Genomic DNA, 16,256 nt, shown 5'->3' with positions numbered 1-16,256 from the left:
TTTAGTTTTTCATCCTTGTACTGACTTTATGCAGTATTTAACAAACTCTAATATGACAGGCTAGAAATATCTGAGTTAATAACAATTTTGTGGGGTCTGCCTCTATCATCTGATAAGACAGAAGGATGAGAAGACCATTATCATAAAAATAGCCTGAACACCACTGGGCAGAGTAGCTTGAGTAACATGTAACCAAAGGTTTAGGAACAACTGCACAGTAGGACAACAACTAAAAATATACCTATTTCACAGTAATTAAAAGGCTTTTTTTCCCCCCACATACTAGTCATCAACAGTAGTAGTACTCCCACAGGTATGTTATTTTTCTGTAAAATTGCTATTTTTGTCTAATTTTTTATGAATGGCAAAAGCTGGCAAATACAGATAACTATGAATACTAAAAGGTAAATGCTGAAGGAAATCTCATCTGGAAAGGTGAAGTTCTGTATTAAGGTGCACAACCGGAGTTGGACACATTCTTCTACACTTTCTTAGAAGCAAAGAAAGCATGACCGCTTCTGTCTTTTCTGTCACTCTGATCAAATGCAGCCTAAGATCTTCTTCCTGCAGCCAATCTGCTGGTAGGAAACTTTTCCAGTCACTCCTTGCCTCACAGCTCTTTTAAACTAAAATGTTAGAGCATATGAGGTACCATGCCAGTTTCTCCCATTGGGAACAGAATAAAAAAAGAAAGGCGATGGTGATGTCTTTCTTGAGTAAACATCAGTGTACCCTAGAGTTAGCTGCAGAGAAACTGAAACATATACACAATTCAAAGCATCTCAGACAGAGATGTGAAGGCCTCAGTTTTTAAAATTTAAGCCTCTGAATCCCTGACAGTATATCCCTGTCCGATATCCTAAGAGTGGATACAGAAAGAGCCAAGTGTAACCTTGACATACAGGGCAGGGCACATGGTCTCAACTTTGAATCTACAATTAAAAAAAAACACAAGTGACAGAGTAGAAGAGCTTGGGGTAAGTCTGTTGGTTTTAGCTTTTCTTGCTTCTGCTGCTGGTAAGTGTTAAAGAGATCGCCTGCAGCAGCTAGTATCCTTCTATATGTAAACTTCTCAACCTGCTCTCTTGTAGGACCACCTTCCATCCGACTGATTGGCAAGAATACCATGATACTTTTCAGCAATAAATCTACTTTAGTAAGTACTGTACTTTTTATAAAATAACAGGATGAGGCCATTATTCTAATCAAAAGACCATTTAAATACTGCTTTGCTGTAAGTATATAATCATTTTTTTGCTGTAAAGAGTAATTCCTTATGAACATATATTTGCAATGTCCTCTGGTTCTTGAACATTAATAGCCATACTATTTAGCAATATTTTGTTCCAATATTTTTTCTGTAACAATATCTAAAGGTCTATATCGTCAAAAGAGTTTTGGTAAAATGTCAAAACAATTTTCTGTATTTTTCTTTGGAAATGAAAAAAAAACATGATTAAAAAAAAAAAAAACCTAAAGCCTTCCTGATGGACTATTATATTAGGGAGTTTAAACTGAAGTCCTGAGGAGTCCTTAGTCAGGCCTTGACAAAGTACAGAGGCAGTGAAAGGATCATCCTCCCATCCTATCTCAGCTAACTGTGTTACCAAGGCCAAGAGGTAATGCAGTATCAAAAAGTGCATGGCCTTTGAGGATAGCCTCATCACTATATGAAGCTTTGCTTAGCAAAGTACTGACTTTACCCTCTGATGACTTCCGTTTTCTCATTTGTGAAACAAGAACAATCCCTTCATTGTCACAGATTTACTCTAAAGATTAAATTATAGGGGCTGGGAATGTGGCTTAGTGGTAGGGTGCTTGCCTGGCACGCATGAAGCCTTGGGTTCAATTCCTCAGCACCACATAAACAGAGAAAGCCAGAAGTGGTGCTCTTGGCTCAAGAGGTAGAGTGCTAGCCTTGAGCAAAAAGAAGCCAGGGACAGTGCTCAGGCCCTAAGTCCCAAGCCCCAGGACTGGCAGGGGAAAAAAAAAAGATTAAATTACATAATATACCTAAAGTTTTTGGCATGCTCAAAGAAAATAAAACAGTTATGAGAGTTGCGTGTCCATAGCTTAGGCCTATATTCCTCCTAGTTACTCAGGAGGCTGAGATTCGAGGATCACGGCCAGCTCAGGAGAAAAGTCTGTGAGACTCTCCTCTAGCCACCAAAAGCCAGAAGTAGAGCTGTGTCTCAAGTGGTAAAAAAAAAAGCTAAGGGACAGCACCCAAGACTTGAGTTCAAGCCCCAGTAGCAATGCGTGTGTGTGCGCACACACGCATACACACACATGTACATGCATACACACAAAGTTACGATTACATATAACAAATCAGGTTATATGTTACAGTAGAGATCTGGAGACAGATCCTCCTGGAGAAGAGCAAGTATTTTCCACAAGTCAAGTCCATCCAACCTCCTGAAAAGGGCCATAACTAGATAACTAAAACTCCTGTGAAGCCCTGAAGTCACAGATGGCAGTACCTGCCTCTGCTATCAGATTTGAGAATGGACACTCCATAGACTATTACAAGATATCAAGTAGCCAGCCATGGTGGTATACACCTGTAATTCCAGCTTTCAGGAAGGGAAAGCAAGAGGATCTTGATTGTAAGGCCAGCCTAGGCTACATAACAAGACCCTGTATGGAAAAAAAAAAAATCAACCATTCATCATGTGGGTCCTAATCTCTTATAGAAATTCTCTTGTAAAATGATGATCTCCTACAAATATCACTCTAAAATAGTCATAAGAAAGGTATAAAACAGACAAAAGTTCACTCTCCTAGACGCGTGCAAAACTGGCAAAAAATAAGTTTTCCCTCTAGAACATTCTTTAAACCACATAAAAAACTAAAAGAATGCTAGCAATAATGTTCATTATACTAAAAACTGGATTTGTTTTTAAATTTAAAGTTCTGTTTCTCTGGTCCATATAAATGGAATTTAATTAGTAACTGAGTTCAAATTGTGGCTCCAGTAGCAAGTGTGTGTTAGTGGCATTCCTAAGCTAAACTAGGAATAAGGAGTAATACTGCCTAAGGTGAGATTGTGGTGAGAATATATAGTGGAATGTATGTATTGGGCTTAATTAACACAGTGCCTGGCACATGAACAGTAACTTTCTTACCACTTTCTCAGCCTAGGCATTAACAAAAACTTGTTCTAATTATATGTTGATTTTGTGGATTCTCTTATGAGTAAAGAGATGCATATACACTTTAAAACTTTTGCCACATGTGGTACATTTATAAGGTTTCTCTTCTGTGTGGCTCTTCTGGTGGCATGCAAGTTCTGATTCCAAATCAAAACTTTCTGCACATACTTTACACTTATGGGGCTTTTCCCCAGTATGAATGCTCTGATGAGAAATAAGCTTAGAGAAGCAAGGGAAGGTCTTGTCACACTCAAGACACTGTAATGGTTTGAACTGGGAAAAGATATAATAGTTTTCATCATCAGTGCTGCTCTGGTCAGGTTCCTCCTTGATGCCCTGATCTAGGAGGCGAGGAGGAGAGGACTTCCCAGAGCTCTTCATGCTTGGAGAGTTCTTGTAAGGAAAGGTCTGTGTGCTGAAATCTTCACTGAAAGCGACATTCATTTTCCCAATTGAATATTTATTATCTTGGTCATATGAAGCATTCTGGTAAGGAAAGGTCTGTGTGCTGGAATCTTCATTGAAAGCCACATTCATTTTTCCAATCGAATATTTATCATCTTGGTCATATGAAGCTTTCTGGTAAGGAAAGGTCTGTGTGCTGGAATCTTCATTGAAAGCCACATTTATTTTCCCAATCGAGTATTTATCATCTTGATCATATGGAGCTTTCTGGTAAGGAAAGGTCTGTGTGCTGGAATCTGCATTGAAAGCCATATTCATTTTCCCAATGGAGTATTTATCATCTTGGTCATATGAACCATTCTGGTAAGGAAAGGTCTGTGTGCTGGAATCTGCATTGAAAGCCACATTCATTTTCCCAATGGAATATTTATCATCTTGGTCATATGGAGCTTTCTGGTAAGGAAAGGTCTGTGTGCTGGAATCTTCACTGAAAGTCACTTTCATTTTCCCAAAAGAATATTTATCATCTTGGTCATATGGAGCATATTTGTAAGGAAAGGTCTGTGTGCTGGAATCTTCATTGAAAGCCACGTTTATTTTCCCAACAGAATATTTATCATCTTGATCATATGGAGCATTGTGATAAGAAAAGGTCTGTGTGCTGGAATCTTCATTGAAAGCCACATTTATTTTCCCAACAGAATGTTTATCACGGTTAGCATAGAGAGCATCCTGGTAAGAAGGCAGTGTGCTGTTTTTTTTATGCAAAGCCACATTTGTTTTCCCACCAGGATATTTATCATGGTTCCCACAAGGATCATTCTGGTAAGGCGAGGGCAGTGTGCTGGTTTTTTCATTCAAAGCCATTTTCCCACCAGAATATTTGTCACGTTCAACAAAAAGAGTATTCTGGTAAAGAGAGGTCTGCATACTGGTTTTTTTAAGCAAAGTTGGATTTGTTTTCTTTCCAGTGTATTTATCATGATTAGCACACACAGTGTTTTGGTAAGCTGAAACTGGTGTGCTGGCTTTTTTATGCAAAGCTGGATTTGTTTTCTTAACAGCATTTTTTTTATGGTGAGTACATGCAGTGTTCTGGCAAGCTGAAGTTCTGATTTTTTTATGCAAAGCTGGATTTTTTTTCTTACCAGAGTGTTTGCTATGGTTAGCACACACAATGTTTGGGTAAGTTGAGGTTAATGTGCTGGATTTTTTACGTAAAGCTCGATCTGTTTTCTTACCAGAGCATTTTTTACACTTGGCACATACAGTGGCAATGTTTTTGTGAGTTGAGGTTGATGTTGTTGTGCTGGTTTTTTTATGCAAAGCCCGATCTGTTTTCTTACCAGAGCATTTTTTCTGATGAACATGCTCAGTGTTTTGGTAAGTTGAAGTGGATATGCTGTTTTTTTTACGCAAAGCTGGGTTTGTTTTCTTATCAGAGCGTTTTTTATGGTTAGCATGACCAGTGCTTTGGTGAGTTGAACTTGGTGTGCTGTTTTTTTTACACAAAGCCACCTTTTTTTTTCTACCAGAGTGTTTATTACATTTGGCACATGGAATGTTTTGGTGAGTTGAAGTTAATGTGCTGGGTTTTTTACACAAAGCCAGCTTTGCTTTCTTAGCAGAGTATTTATCCTGGTTAGCACATGCAGTGTTTTGGTAAGTTGAAGTTGGTGTGCTGGTTTTTTTATGCGAAGCTACCTTTTTCTTCACAGATTTTTTCTCACGGTTAGCATGTTTATCTGGTTTTCCAGCCGTGTGTCTTTTCTGATGCTTTGTCAAATCTGGGAGCCACTTAAAACCTTTCCCACATGTGGCACAAATGTAGGGTTTCTCCTTCATGTGGCTCTTCATGTGCCGGGATAGATGGGCATGCTGGCGGAACCTGGCAGCACAGTTGGCACACTTATATGGCTTCTCACCAGTGTGGACTCTCTTGTGTATCCTCAGGTTGGCTCTATGTCGAAAGATCTTCTCACAGTCACCACATTTATACCAGTTCTCTCTTGAATGAACTTTCCGATGTAAACGAATGTATGAATTATCACTGAAGGTTTGGTCACATTCAGAACACTGGTAAACATTTTCAGGGGATTCATCACAGCAGGGATCAGTAATTTCTGAAAGTATTCTGCTTCCTAAATACTGAGAGAGTTCTACTAATGGGGTGTGGTTGTCAATGGTAACTAAAAGGCTTATGAATCTTTTCTTGCAAGTGGAAGTTCCACTTGATATTCTCCATTCAGGATCTGCAACCTCATCCTCAGAAGACTCTGAATAATCAACAAGGGGTGAAGCATTGGAGTGCTCAAATTCCATAGACTCTAGGCTTAACTGCTGATTAATTTCAGTCTTGCCTTCCCCTCCTGTTGATAAAAAAACAAAATAAAGCAAAATATACAATGCTTTGAAGTGATACTAGGGAAGGAAAAGTTCAAGTAGTTACACCAAAGACTAGGAAATTGCAGATGTGTTCTCTCTCTCTCTCTTTTTTTTTTTTGCCAGTCCTGGGCCTTGGACTCTGGGCCTGAGCACTGTCCCTGGCTTCTTTTTGCTCAAGGATAGCTAGCACTCCATCACTTGAGCCACAGTGCCACCTCTGGCCATTTTCTATATATGTGGTGCTGGGAAATTGAACCCAGGGCTTCATGTATATAAGGCAAACACTCTTGCCACTAGGCCACATTCCCAGCCCAGATATGTTCTCTTAAAATGTAAAAACCGATAAATATGCTACAAGGCTCTCTTGACTACCCCTCCCCCCAAAAAAATCCAGTTTTTGAGAGAAATATACTAGAACGAGGGAACAGACAATGGTGACTACTAAGGATCCAGAGGGACAAGTACTAAGGACAATCTTGGTAGATGTTGACTAGAGGAATAGTTTCCCACTTAAGACTGTTTTGATCTCAAGAGCTTTTCATAGCCTGGTGCTGGTGGCTATATCTGAAACCCTAGCTCTAGCTACTCAGGAGGCTTGAGACTTAGAGGGTTACATAGTTCAAAGCCAACCTGGGCAGAAAATGAGATTCCATCTCCAAAGATCTTGCTGGGAGGTGTGGTTCAAGTGGTGGAGCACAGCCCTGAGCAAGAAAGCCACTGAACAAGCAAAAGGCCCTATATTAAAGCCTTAGTACTGGCACATGAATACGCATGTACACACACACACACAGAACTTTTCATTACTTAAGTTATCTCAGGGACAGTGAATGAGGGATGAGATGTGGCTCTAGGAGAGAGAGCACTTGTCTAGCAAATAAAAGGTTTTCAGCTTACACTTGAGTACAAAGGAAAATGAAACACAACAAAAAAGATAATGGAGATTGACATACTTATTTACCAAAAAAGTAGTTTTGGTAATTTTTCTTCTTTAACAAAGAGATACAGGTTAGCAAAAATGGTTCTACCATTGCTAGGTGTGCTCTCGACAGTTTGTTTCTCCTTCAATGAAGGAGGATCAACGTAGAGTGCTGAGTGCTGTATGCTGTGGGCAAGTAATGGTCAGTGTTATCTCAAAAAAGGATGACAAAACTTGGAGCTGGCAAAAAAAATTCCTTTTTAATATTTTCTACACATAACTTATCCTACACATCCACAGGTTCTGAATTATAGATTCAACCCAATCACAGATTGAAAATATTCAAAACAAATTCATATCTGTGATGACATGTATTTTCCTTCTTGTCATTCACCCCTAAACAGTATGGTGTAAGCACTCCTTATGCTATATTTAACCTGTATTAGGCATTACAAAAGTCTATAGGAGGCTGTGAATAGCTCATATACAAATACTACACCACTTTATGTAACAGATGGGCATTTTTAGAGTTTGTCATCCTGGGGTGGTGGTGGGGGGAGTGGCTGTGTCCTAAAACCACTCTCTTATGGATAGGAAGGGCAGCTATATTTTTCTTTTGTAAAGTCAGAACATTATTACAGAAGGGACCTTTCCTTCCAGTGAAACAAAGCCTGATGATTGTCCCAGGTCACTGACTGGAAAGTGTTTCTGGGCTGCAGTACAATGCATGTGAATGTAAATAGTTCCCAGTAGTTTTGCAGATTTGAGAATGAATTTAGAGATAAAGGATATCAACACTGCTAGATTTGAAAGCAAAATAATTGTATGGGTTTTTTTGTTTGTTTGTTTGTTTTTGCCAGTTCTGGGGCTTTGACTCAGGGCCTGAGCACTGTCCCTAGCTTCTTTCTGCTTAAGGCTAGCACTCTACCACTTGAGCCACAGTGCCACTTCCGGCTTTTTCTATATATGTAGTGTTGAGGAATCGAACCCAGGGCTTCATGTATATGAGGCGAGCACTTTTACCACTAGGCCATATTCCCAGGCCCTGAAAGCAAAATAATTGAAAACAAAACAGTTCCTCAGAACAGACTTAGATTATCTGCATGCAATTCCCTAAAACATTTTTGTTTGAGACATTTGCTATTCAGGAAATAAATCTCAGGAGTATCAAGGTTCAAGGTGAACCCAGGCCACCCCCCCCACACACACACACTTAGCAGAACCCCATTTCAATGAATAAGAGAGGTATGAAGGTCTGCTGCTGTAATCCAACCTACATATGAGGCCTTAATAGAATCCTAGCCAAGGCTGACACAAAACGTATTCAAAAAAATAATTAGCTGGGAACTGGTGGCTCATGCCTGTAATCCTAGCTACTCGGGGCTGAGATCTGAGGATCATGGTTTGAAGCCAGCCTGGGCAGGAAAGCCCATGAGACTCTTATCTCCAATTAACCAGAAAACTGCAAGTGGTGCTGTGGCTCAAGTGGTAGAGTATTAGCCTTGAGCACAAAAGAGGCTCACATACAGCTCCCAGGCCTGAGTTCAAGCCCCACAACTGACAAAATAATAGTCATTATTATAGTATAACTTATATAATCAATAATATAGTATATAATAATTATTACATCAATAACATACTATATAATTATTATATCTATATATAGTGTAATAATTATTAGTAGTATAGCCAAAAAAAAAAGATGTGTAGTTCAAGTAGTAGAGTGCTTGCCTAAAAGGCCTGAGGCCCTAATGTCAGACCTCCATACTGCCAATTTTTTATTTTATTTTATTTTTGGCCAGTCTGGGGACTGGACTCAGGGCCTGAGCACTGTCCCTGGCTTCTTTTGTTTCTTTTTGCTCAAGGCTAGCACTCTGCCACTTGAGGCACAGCACCACTTCTGGCCATTTTCTGTATATGTGGTGCTGGGGAATTGAACCTAGGACTTCATGTATACAAGGCAAGCACTCTTGCCACTAGGCCATATCCCCAGCCCACTGCCATTTTTTTTAAAAGAACTCTTGCTGAATATTAATTTGCATCTATGGAAATAGCCACCAAAAATGAATACACAAACAAGATTCGTGACCCAAAGTGGAAAGACCTAAGGCAAAGAACATCAGTCTCCTGGAAAAATACAACCTAAACAATAAGCCAAATAAGACAAATAGGCTGACCTGAATTCACCATGATAAAGCAAAAGGCAAAAACCTTGAAAGGGTCAAACTGTCCTCAAACAACTGCATCCTAAAACAAAGTGTGAAACATTTTCTAAAACAGAACAAACTCCATCAAGAAACATAAAATTCAGTGTCCAAAATCCAATAAATATTTACAAGTCTGCGAGAGAATCGGGAAAATAGGAGGAAAATAAAAGGAGAAAAATCCATCAATGGAAACAGCCAAAAAAGACACATAAAACTAGCAGAAAAAATATTTTAAAAGTTAGTATAAATATACTCCATTTTTTCAAGAAGGTAATAAACATGAACATGATAAAGTAGAAGACGTACGCCACGAATTATGAAATATATATAACCAAACCCAAGATGAAGTCTACTCACATAATATATATCTGAAAAAATATCTCTGACTGAAACTTTTTCTTTCATGTAAGTTCTTGTCACATCGATACAAATCACCCAGAAAAAGGTACCACTCCACAACACCAACATGTGAAGAAAGCATGAAATCCTCATCCTAGAACTACAAAAATTCCAAAGCACTAAAGCAGAGCAAGAAAAACGGCCTTACCAATCAGAGTCCCATCCTTCAAACATCCCCGTGTGGCCTCTCTGCTCCGGAGCCCTGGAGCAGCGTGTGGACTCACACATTCCTCTTGAGAGAAATGCACGGCCAGATCTTCAAATAGCATTGGTCCCTGAAAGAACAGAAGAGCCCATCTCACTACAAGAGGTTAGCTGGACAGCCCCTCTGGTGTGTTGGAAGATAAGAGCTAAAAACATCACAGATTCTGGGCGCTCCCTGGTGGTTAGTTGGTGGTTTATCTCCAACTAACCACCAGAAAGCCGGAAGCACTTCGACTCACAGTGGTAGAGCACTCGTCCTGAGTTCACGCCCTCCCCCCAAAAAACATCACTGACAAGGGAGAATGGGTATAAACACGTTCTAGGGATGCAGTCGGGATTGGAAAGGAGATAGTACACCGATCAAGGCAGTTAGTGTACTGAAAATGCACTAGTTGCCCCTGGAAAAGATGGAGAACCAGTCTAGAGGAGGAAAATCACTGAGGATGCTACAAGAAAACTGGCCAGCTCAGGAAGCAAAAGAGACTTTGCCACTCTCCTTGTGACACCGCCCAGTTCCCGCCAGCACTCCTTCAAGGCCCTTATTTCTTCCTAAGTTTACTTGTCTAATCAGTGGAAGTTTGGTGTGATTAAGAATCACTGTAGCATCATCACTATTCAACGGGTGTGAAGCCTAAAGTGACTTTCCTCTTAACAGTGAGGTGTGGGCTCTCTCTCGCGAGCGCTCTCTCTCTCTCCCCCTCCCTCCCTCCCTCCCTCCCTCTCTCTCCCCCCTCCCCTTTCCTTCCCCCCCCTTCCTTCCCCCCCCTTCCTCCCTCTTTCCTTCCTTTCCTTTTTTTTTCTTGTAATACCAGAGAATTGGGGGGAAAAAACACCACAACGTTATGATAAAGGTGATGTACTGAGGGGTTGCAGTTACATAAGGCAGGCAGAGTACATTTCTTTTTGGACGATGTCACCCCCTTCCTTCCAAGGATGCTTTTTGAGAAAATCAGTTGACCCCCTTCCAGCGCCTACGCCCCCAGCTGCGCAGAGGAACTGAGGCAAACCAAGACCACCGAGTGACACACCCACCAAGGAGATATGCCTCACCCTGCACTGTGAGGAGGTCTGGCTGGGGCCTAACAAGGCCAGATGCCCGTGGCTTGCCCCAGTAATCCAAGCTACTCAGGCTGGGATCTGGGGGTCGTGGTTTGAAGCCAGCCGGGTCTGTGAAATTCCTCGATTAAAAAGCCAGAAATAAAGCTGTGGCCCAAGTGGTAGAGCGCCAGCCAGCCTTGAGAAAATGAAGCTAAGGGACGGCGCCCAGGCCCTGAGTTCAAACCCCAGGGTTTGCGCGCGCGAGCACGCACACACACACACGCATCAGTGGAAAAAAAACAAACCACAAATGCCTCATCTCACCTGGGCTCTGGATCGAGTTGGGAGCTTCGACGCCATTTGGGGTGAGGGCCGCCGTCTCCGAGTCGCCTTGGAACGTCAGGATGAGGCTTCGAGAGTGAGGCCCTCAGAAGGCCCAGCGAGGCCGCTAGCCTCCTCGCGCAGCATCCGCCTCCCGCGGGCCCGGCGGGCACCTGCGCTGCCACGCCTGCTCACGGTCCTCAAGGAGGATCCGCTCACCACCGCGGTAGCGAGAGCCGCGGCCTACCCCACCCCGACCGCGGCACCAGCAAGCAACGCCACAAGACTGACGGAGCAAGGCGGATGGCGGCGGCCTCCCACGCCCGAGTGTGTGTGGGGGGGTGCCTGCGTGGGAGGCCACGTAGCAGCTGCGGGGAATCGCCGGAAGCGATGCGCCCCAGTGGGGGAGCTCCGCCGTCCAGTGCTCTGATTGGCTGGTTTCTCCAGAAGCGGCGGCCCCTTCTCTGGCTGGACCAATTGAGTATCTTACTGGAATCCATCCCCGTTGTGCACCCGGCCTTTGAGAGACACAGCTTTTGCTACGCACCTACAAAGCAGGCATTTCCGCTTCCGCCTGCTGGGTCTCCCCGGTGAGTTCCCGGACGTTGACCCTGCTAAGTAGGGTGACCCGTGAGGCGTGATGGTGTCGGAAAAGGAAGCAAGAAATTGCAGAACTCGCCAGAGAGTTGGTAACGAAATGTGTGACACCCCCCAGGCCTTGTAGGCGTGAAGCTGGGGTCTGGACCGGTGAGGTGAATGAGAGGCCTGGAATCGGGCTGAAGCCTGGAGAGGGGTGTAGTCTGGGATCGCGGGGTCAAGTCGGGGTAGTCCTGACAGCTGACTTCCAACCACGGAGCAAGCCCGAGCCCCACCTGGCCGCAGGATCCTCAGCCACGGCCAAACCTGTGGACGTTGGCTCCCTCCTGACGTCACGCTCCAGCGCAAGCGTGACCCGTGTCAGTGACTGGGTGCCGCGGTGTCGACCGAGTTGGAAACTGACCTTCTTTCTCACACTCTTGTCACTAAGTGACAGTGCGTGTGCGCGCTGTTAACGAGTCTTGAACTCAGGACTTTGAGATCTTGCTCACCTGGCTTGCTCGTGAATGGCTCCTCACCACTTGAGCCATGTCTCCGGTCTGGCTTTCTTTTTTTTCTGCTTAAAGATAGAATCTGTAACCTTTCTTCCCCGTCTGGTTTTGAACCGCAATCCTCAGACCTCAGTCTCCGGAGTAGCTAGGATTACTGGTCAGTCAGGTTTCTAGCCTATTTTTAACTTTTTCTCAGTTGAAAGGAGCCCAAAATACTTATTGCAGGGCCATATGGACATTTCTAACATACTGAGCCATTCAAAATTATCAGTCCAGGGCTAGGAATGTGGCTTAGTGGTAGCTTGCATAAAGCCTTGGACATATAAACAGAAAAGGCTAGAAGTGGCACAGTGGCTCAAGTGGTAGAGTGCCAACCTTGAGCAAAAGTGCCCAGGCCCTGAGTTCAAGCCCCAGGACTGGCCAAAACAAAAAATTATTGGGGATGGGAATATGGCCTAGTGGTAAAATTGCTTGTCTCCTATACATGAAGCCCTGGGTTCGATTCCTCAGCACCACATATATAGAAAAAGCTGGAAGTGGCGCTGTGGCTCAAGTGGCAGAGTGTTAGCCTTGAGCAAAAAGAAGCCAGGTACAGTGCTCAGGCCCTGAGTTCAAGCCCCAGGACTGGCCAAAAACAACCAACCAAATATATATGTATCAGTTCAGGCAGATGGTTGAGGGAAGCATAAAAGAAGTCATGCTTCTGCCCAATCCTGTGCCACATAATTTTGTAGGCTTTATATGGCACAGCCAGATGTTCACCACCCCTGAGAGATTATGTAAGTGAAAGAGCAATTGTTTATGCAGGTGTTTGGGGAAGGAGGGTGAAAGATAAGGATAATACTACCTTGAAACTAAAAATGGGATGTGGATATTCTAGTTACTAATTGGGAGCAAATGAACAAGCATTTGGTCTGGTTGGTAAACCCAGTCTCAGCACATACTATGCTACTGGTGGAGAAACAGACCTTGATTTGCCCTAACCCTTTGAGATGGAGGGCCACAATGTGGTCATCCTCTTCCATCTTTTTTGGTTCTAGATGTAGGAAGTACTGTCATCATTAGTGATTCATCTTCTGTACTTGGATTATTTCACACCAAAGGAAAATTTGTTTGGAAACAAAATATTTGGCTCCTGGTGGTTGTAGTTTTGGTCCATGCAGATATATAACCTTTTAGAACCATGAATCCAGATAATATAGCTCATGCAGGTTTCACTGAGCCTTTCTGCTCTCTTCATTGTGCTCCCAGGGTGGTCCAGAGTCCTCACAGGCAGAGCTAATATTGATCAACAAGTTATTTGGCAGGCTTGACATGAAGTGGTCTCTCTGGGAAAAATGTTTTTGAAACTCATGGCTTTCCTACTCGGGCTTGAACTCAGGGCCTGAAACACTGTCCTTTAGCTTTTTTGTTCAAGGCTGGCACTCTACCATTTGAGCCACACTTCCACTTCTAGCTTTTTGTTGGTTAATTCGAAATGAGTATTTCATGGACTTTCCTGTCCAGGTTGGCTTTGAAACTCAATCTTCAGATCGCAGCCTTCTGATTACAGGTGTGAACCATCAGCACCCAGTAGGACTCATTATGGCATTTAGTAATGAACCAGTTTGTGTTAGTGATGAATTGATTTGTCTTTGTTTCTTGGTGAGTACTAAGGCTGCCATTAAGGTGGGGAGAGGAGTTTCATTATGCATGCAAAAAAGGACATGCACGGATGTCTCGTTGTAAAATAGAGACAATACCTATCATTTTTCAGAGTTGTTAAGGAAGAGTAAGAATGACCGAAATCCCTTATCAAACCATGTAATCACACATCTCTAAAACAGAGAGTGTCCTTACCATTTGTACTCAAAGTGCCTGGTCCTCAGTGAGTGAAGAGGGGAAAAAAAGAATTTCATTTCAAAGCTTGGCTTTCATCTCATACTTGCTTTCTGTTTATGAAAACACAGTGCTTGTTCATGTTAGTTAGATCTGAGGGTTGGGGATTTGGTTTAAGTGGCAGAATGCCTGCCTGGAAGCTTGAGGTCCTGAATTAAACTCCAGCCTCACTATAGTCAATGAACCAGTAAATCACAAATAAATCAAAATATAACTGGGCACTGACAATAAATAAATAATAAACTGAAATCTCTGAAAGGATTTTAGGAAATTGGTATCTATGATTACCTGGGTAACTGCTAATCAAGAGTCCAAGTGGAAACTTCTTTCTTACCATCTTGTCTTTTTTTTTTTTGGCCAGTCCTGGGGTTCAGGGCTAGCGCTCTACCACTTGAGCCACAGCGCCACTTCTGGCCTTTTTGTTGACATTTGTGTGGTACTGAGGAATCCAATCCAGGGCTTCCTGCATGCTAGGCAAGCACTCTACCACTAAGCCACATTCCCAGCCCCATGTATCTTTTTGTTTCTGTTTTTAAATTATCATAGGCATGCAATATTTCTATTAAAAAAAGTTTCAGAAGATCCTCTCAGGTTAAAAAAAAATCCCATAGTACGCATTTGTAAAAAGCCATTATGTAAAGATAACATATAAATGATTCATAAAAACTGGAGGAAGAGGGCTGGGAATATGGCCTAGTGGCAAGAGTGCTTGCTTTGTATACATGAAGCTTCTGGGTTCAATTCCCCAGCTCCACATATGTAGGAAAGGCCAGAAGTGGCGCTGTGGCTCAAGTGCCAGATTGCTAGCCTTGAGCAAAAAGAAGCCGGGGATAGTGCTCAGGCCCTGAGTCCAAGCCCCAGGACTGGTAAAAAAATAAATAAATAAAAATAAAAACTGGAGGAAGAAAAAGATCAAGCATACAGGAAATGCACCTGAATACAATGGGATCTTTTTCACTTTAGTTTCAGAAAAGTAAAGAATACTACCTCATAGTGGTGGGAGGGTGGCCGTTGACCTGCCATATCAAGTACAGAATCTTGTCACTTTTGGTCTGAGATCACATCGATAAAACCTTCCTAGCAGGCAATTTAAACTTTGTTTCCAAAGTTTAAATGTTATTAAAAATTTAACCAACATTATACAAATTTTTTCCTTAGGAAATACAGGTGGTTTCTCCCACTTAACCATTGTCCCAAATTTCCCACTTTACAATGATGCCAAAGCAGTACACATTCTGTGGAAACCATATCTGAAGTTTTGATCTTTGTTCAGGCTAACAATATGTGCTACAATACTTTTTCAAGCTGTTAGGCCGGCTTCAGTAAGTTCTTGGCATATTTAAGCTAAGCTGGCTAAGCTATGATGTTCTATAGGTTAGATATATTAAATGTATCTTCATGGGCTGGGAATATGGCCTAGTGGTAGAGTGCTTGCCTTGCATACATGAAGCCCTGAGTTTGATTCCCCAGCATCACATATATAGAAAAAGCCAGAAGTGGCACTGTGGCTTAAGGGCTACAGTGCTAGCCTTGAGCAGAAATAAGCCAGGGACAGTGCTCAAGCCCTGAGTCCCAAACCCCAGGACTGGCATAAATAAATAAAATAAAATAAGTGTATCTTTCATTTAAAATATTTTTTATTTAAAATAGGTTTGTCAGGATGTAATATCATCATTGAGTCAAACAGGATCAATAATGAAACAGTATGTGGGCCTGTGCAGAATATCGTGATTTTTAGTACTGTTCACGATTTCAAAATCTGGGCATTAGTGGCATAACGTGATCACTAGCCCCTGTTTTCCTACCTGCTTATCCCCAAGTCTTTCTACTGACCACCTTTCTGAATAGTCAAAAGTGAGGCCATAAGTTGGTGCCATTCATAGAGGGAGGCTTTAGGATCAACCTGGTTTGGAGTTAGAGAGCAGCACTAGGTTTTGTTGGGGAAAGGCCTGGGTTAAGCATTTAAAACACCTTAATTTCTGGAAAGATTCTGGCTTTGGAGATTCTTGGGACTTCAGAGGGGAAGGGCAGACCTGTTGTGTAGGTGGCAACTTGATGCTCTCTCTGGGGCAGAGGAGCCTGGGCAGATCCCTGTCTTTAAGAGTATGCAGCCAAACAGACAGGAATTAAGGGGTTCCCTCACTTCCTAGGAACCAGCCTGACACCTTAGTGTGTCCCCAAGTTGCAGACGATTTCTGGCTTTTTACCAAGAGCTAAACAATAGCAAGTCCAGTGATATACTTGGGAGCCAAAGGCAGTA

General features: G+C 42.5%; 2 protein-coding genes across 4 annotated transcripts in view; one reads left to right on the top strand and one right to left on the bottom strand.

Moving 5' to 3' along the window:
• Naa60 (N-alpha-acetyltransferase 60, NatF catalytic subunit) overlaps positions 1-16,256 on the top strand; it is a 36,262-nt gene that overhangs the window by 811 nt on the left and 19,195 nt on the right. The window contains exon 2 of one of the 2 annotated variants that reach the window (XM_048331745.1): positions 1,092-1,156. The gene's annotated coding sequence lies outside the window, so the exon portion shown is untranslated. Of the gene's footprint in view, positions 1-1,091; positions 1,157-11,683; positions 11,720-16,256 lie in introns of those variants that run through there. The other variant, XM_048331750.1, reaches the window with a different exon arrangement.
• Znf597 (zinc finger protein 597) lies at positions 2,277-11,613 on the bottom strand. 2 transcript variants are annotated; one of them, XM_048331712.1, is made up of 5 exons: positions 11,034-11,613; positions 9,616-9,742; positions 4,962-5,929; positions 4,088-4,862; positions 2,277-3,994 (listed from the first exon to the last, which is right to left on the bottom strand). In XM_048331712.1, the coding sequence occupies exons 1-5, from the start codon at positions 11,067-11,069 to the stop codon at positions 3,168-3,170; spliced, it is 2,733 nt and encodes a 910-aa protein (XP_048187669.1). In that variant the 5' UTR covers positions 11,070-11,613; the 3' UTR covers positions 2,277-3,167. The 2 variants fall into 2 exon arrangements, with proteins under 2 accessions (XP_048187669.1, XP_048187668.1); XM_048331711.1 differs by having other exon boundaries at positions 2,277-4,861; positions 4,961-5,929; positions 11,034-11,612.

The sequence above is a fragment of the Perognathus longimembris genome, chromosome 23 (genome assembly GCF_023159225.1).
Source record: "Perognathus longimembris pacificus isolate PPM17 chromosome 23, ASM2315922v1, whole genome shotgun sequence".
NCBI classification, from domain to species: Eukaryota; Metazoa; Chordata; class Mammalia; order Rodentia; family Heteromyidae; genus Perognathus; species Perognathus longimembris.
This window is presented reverse-complemented; position numbering and strand designations above follow the sequence as displayed.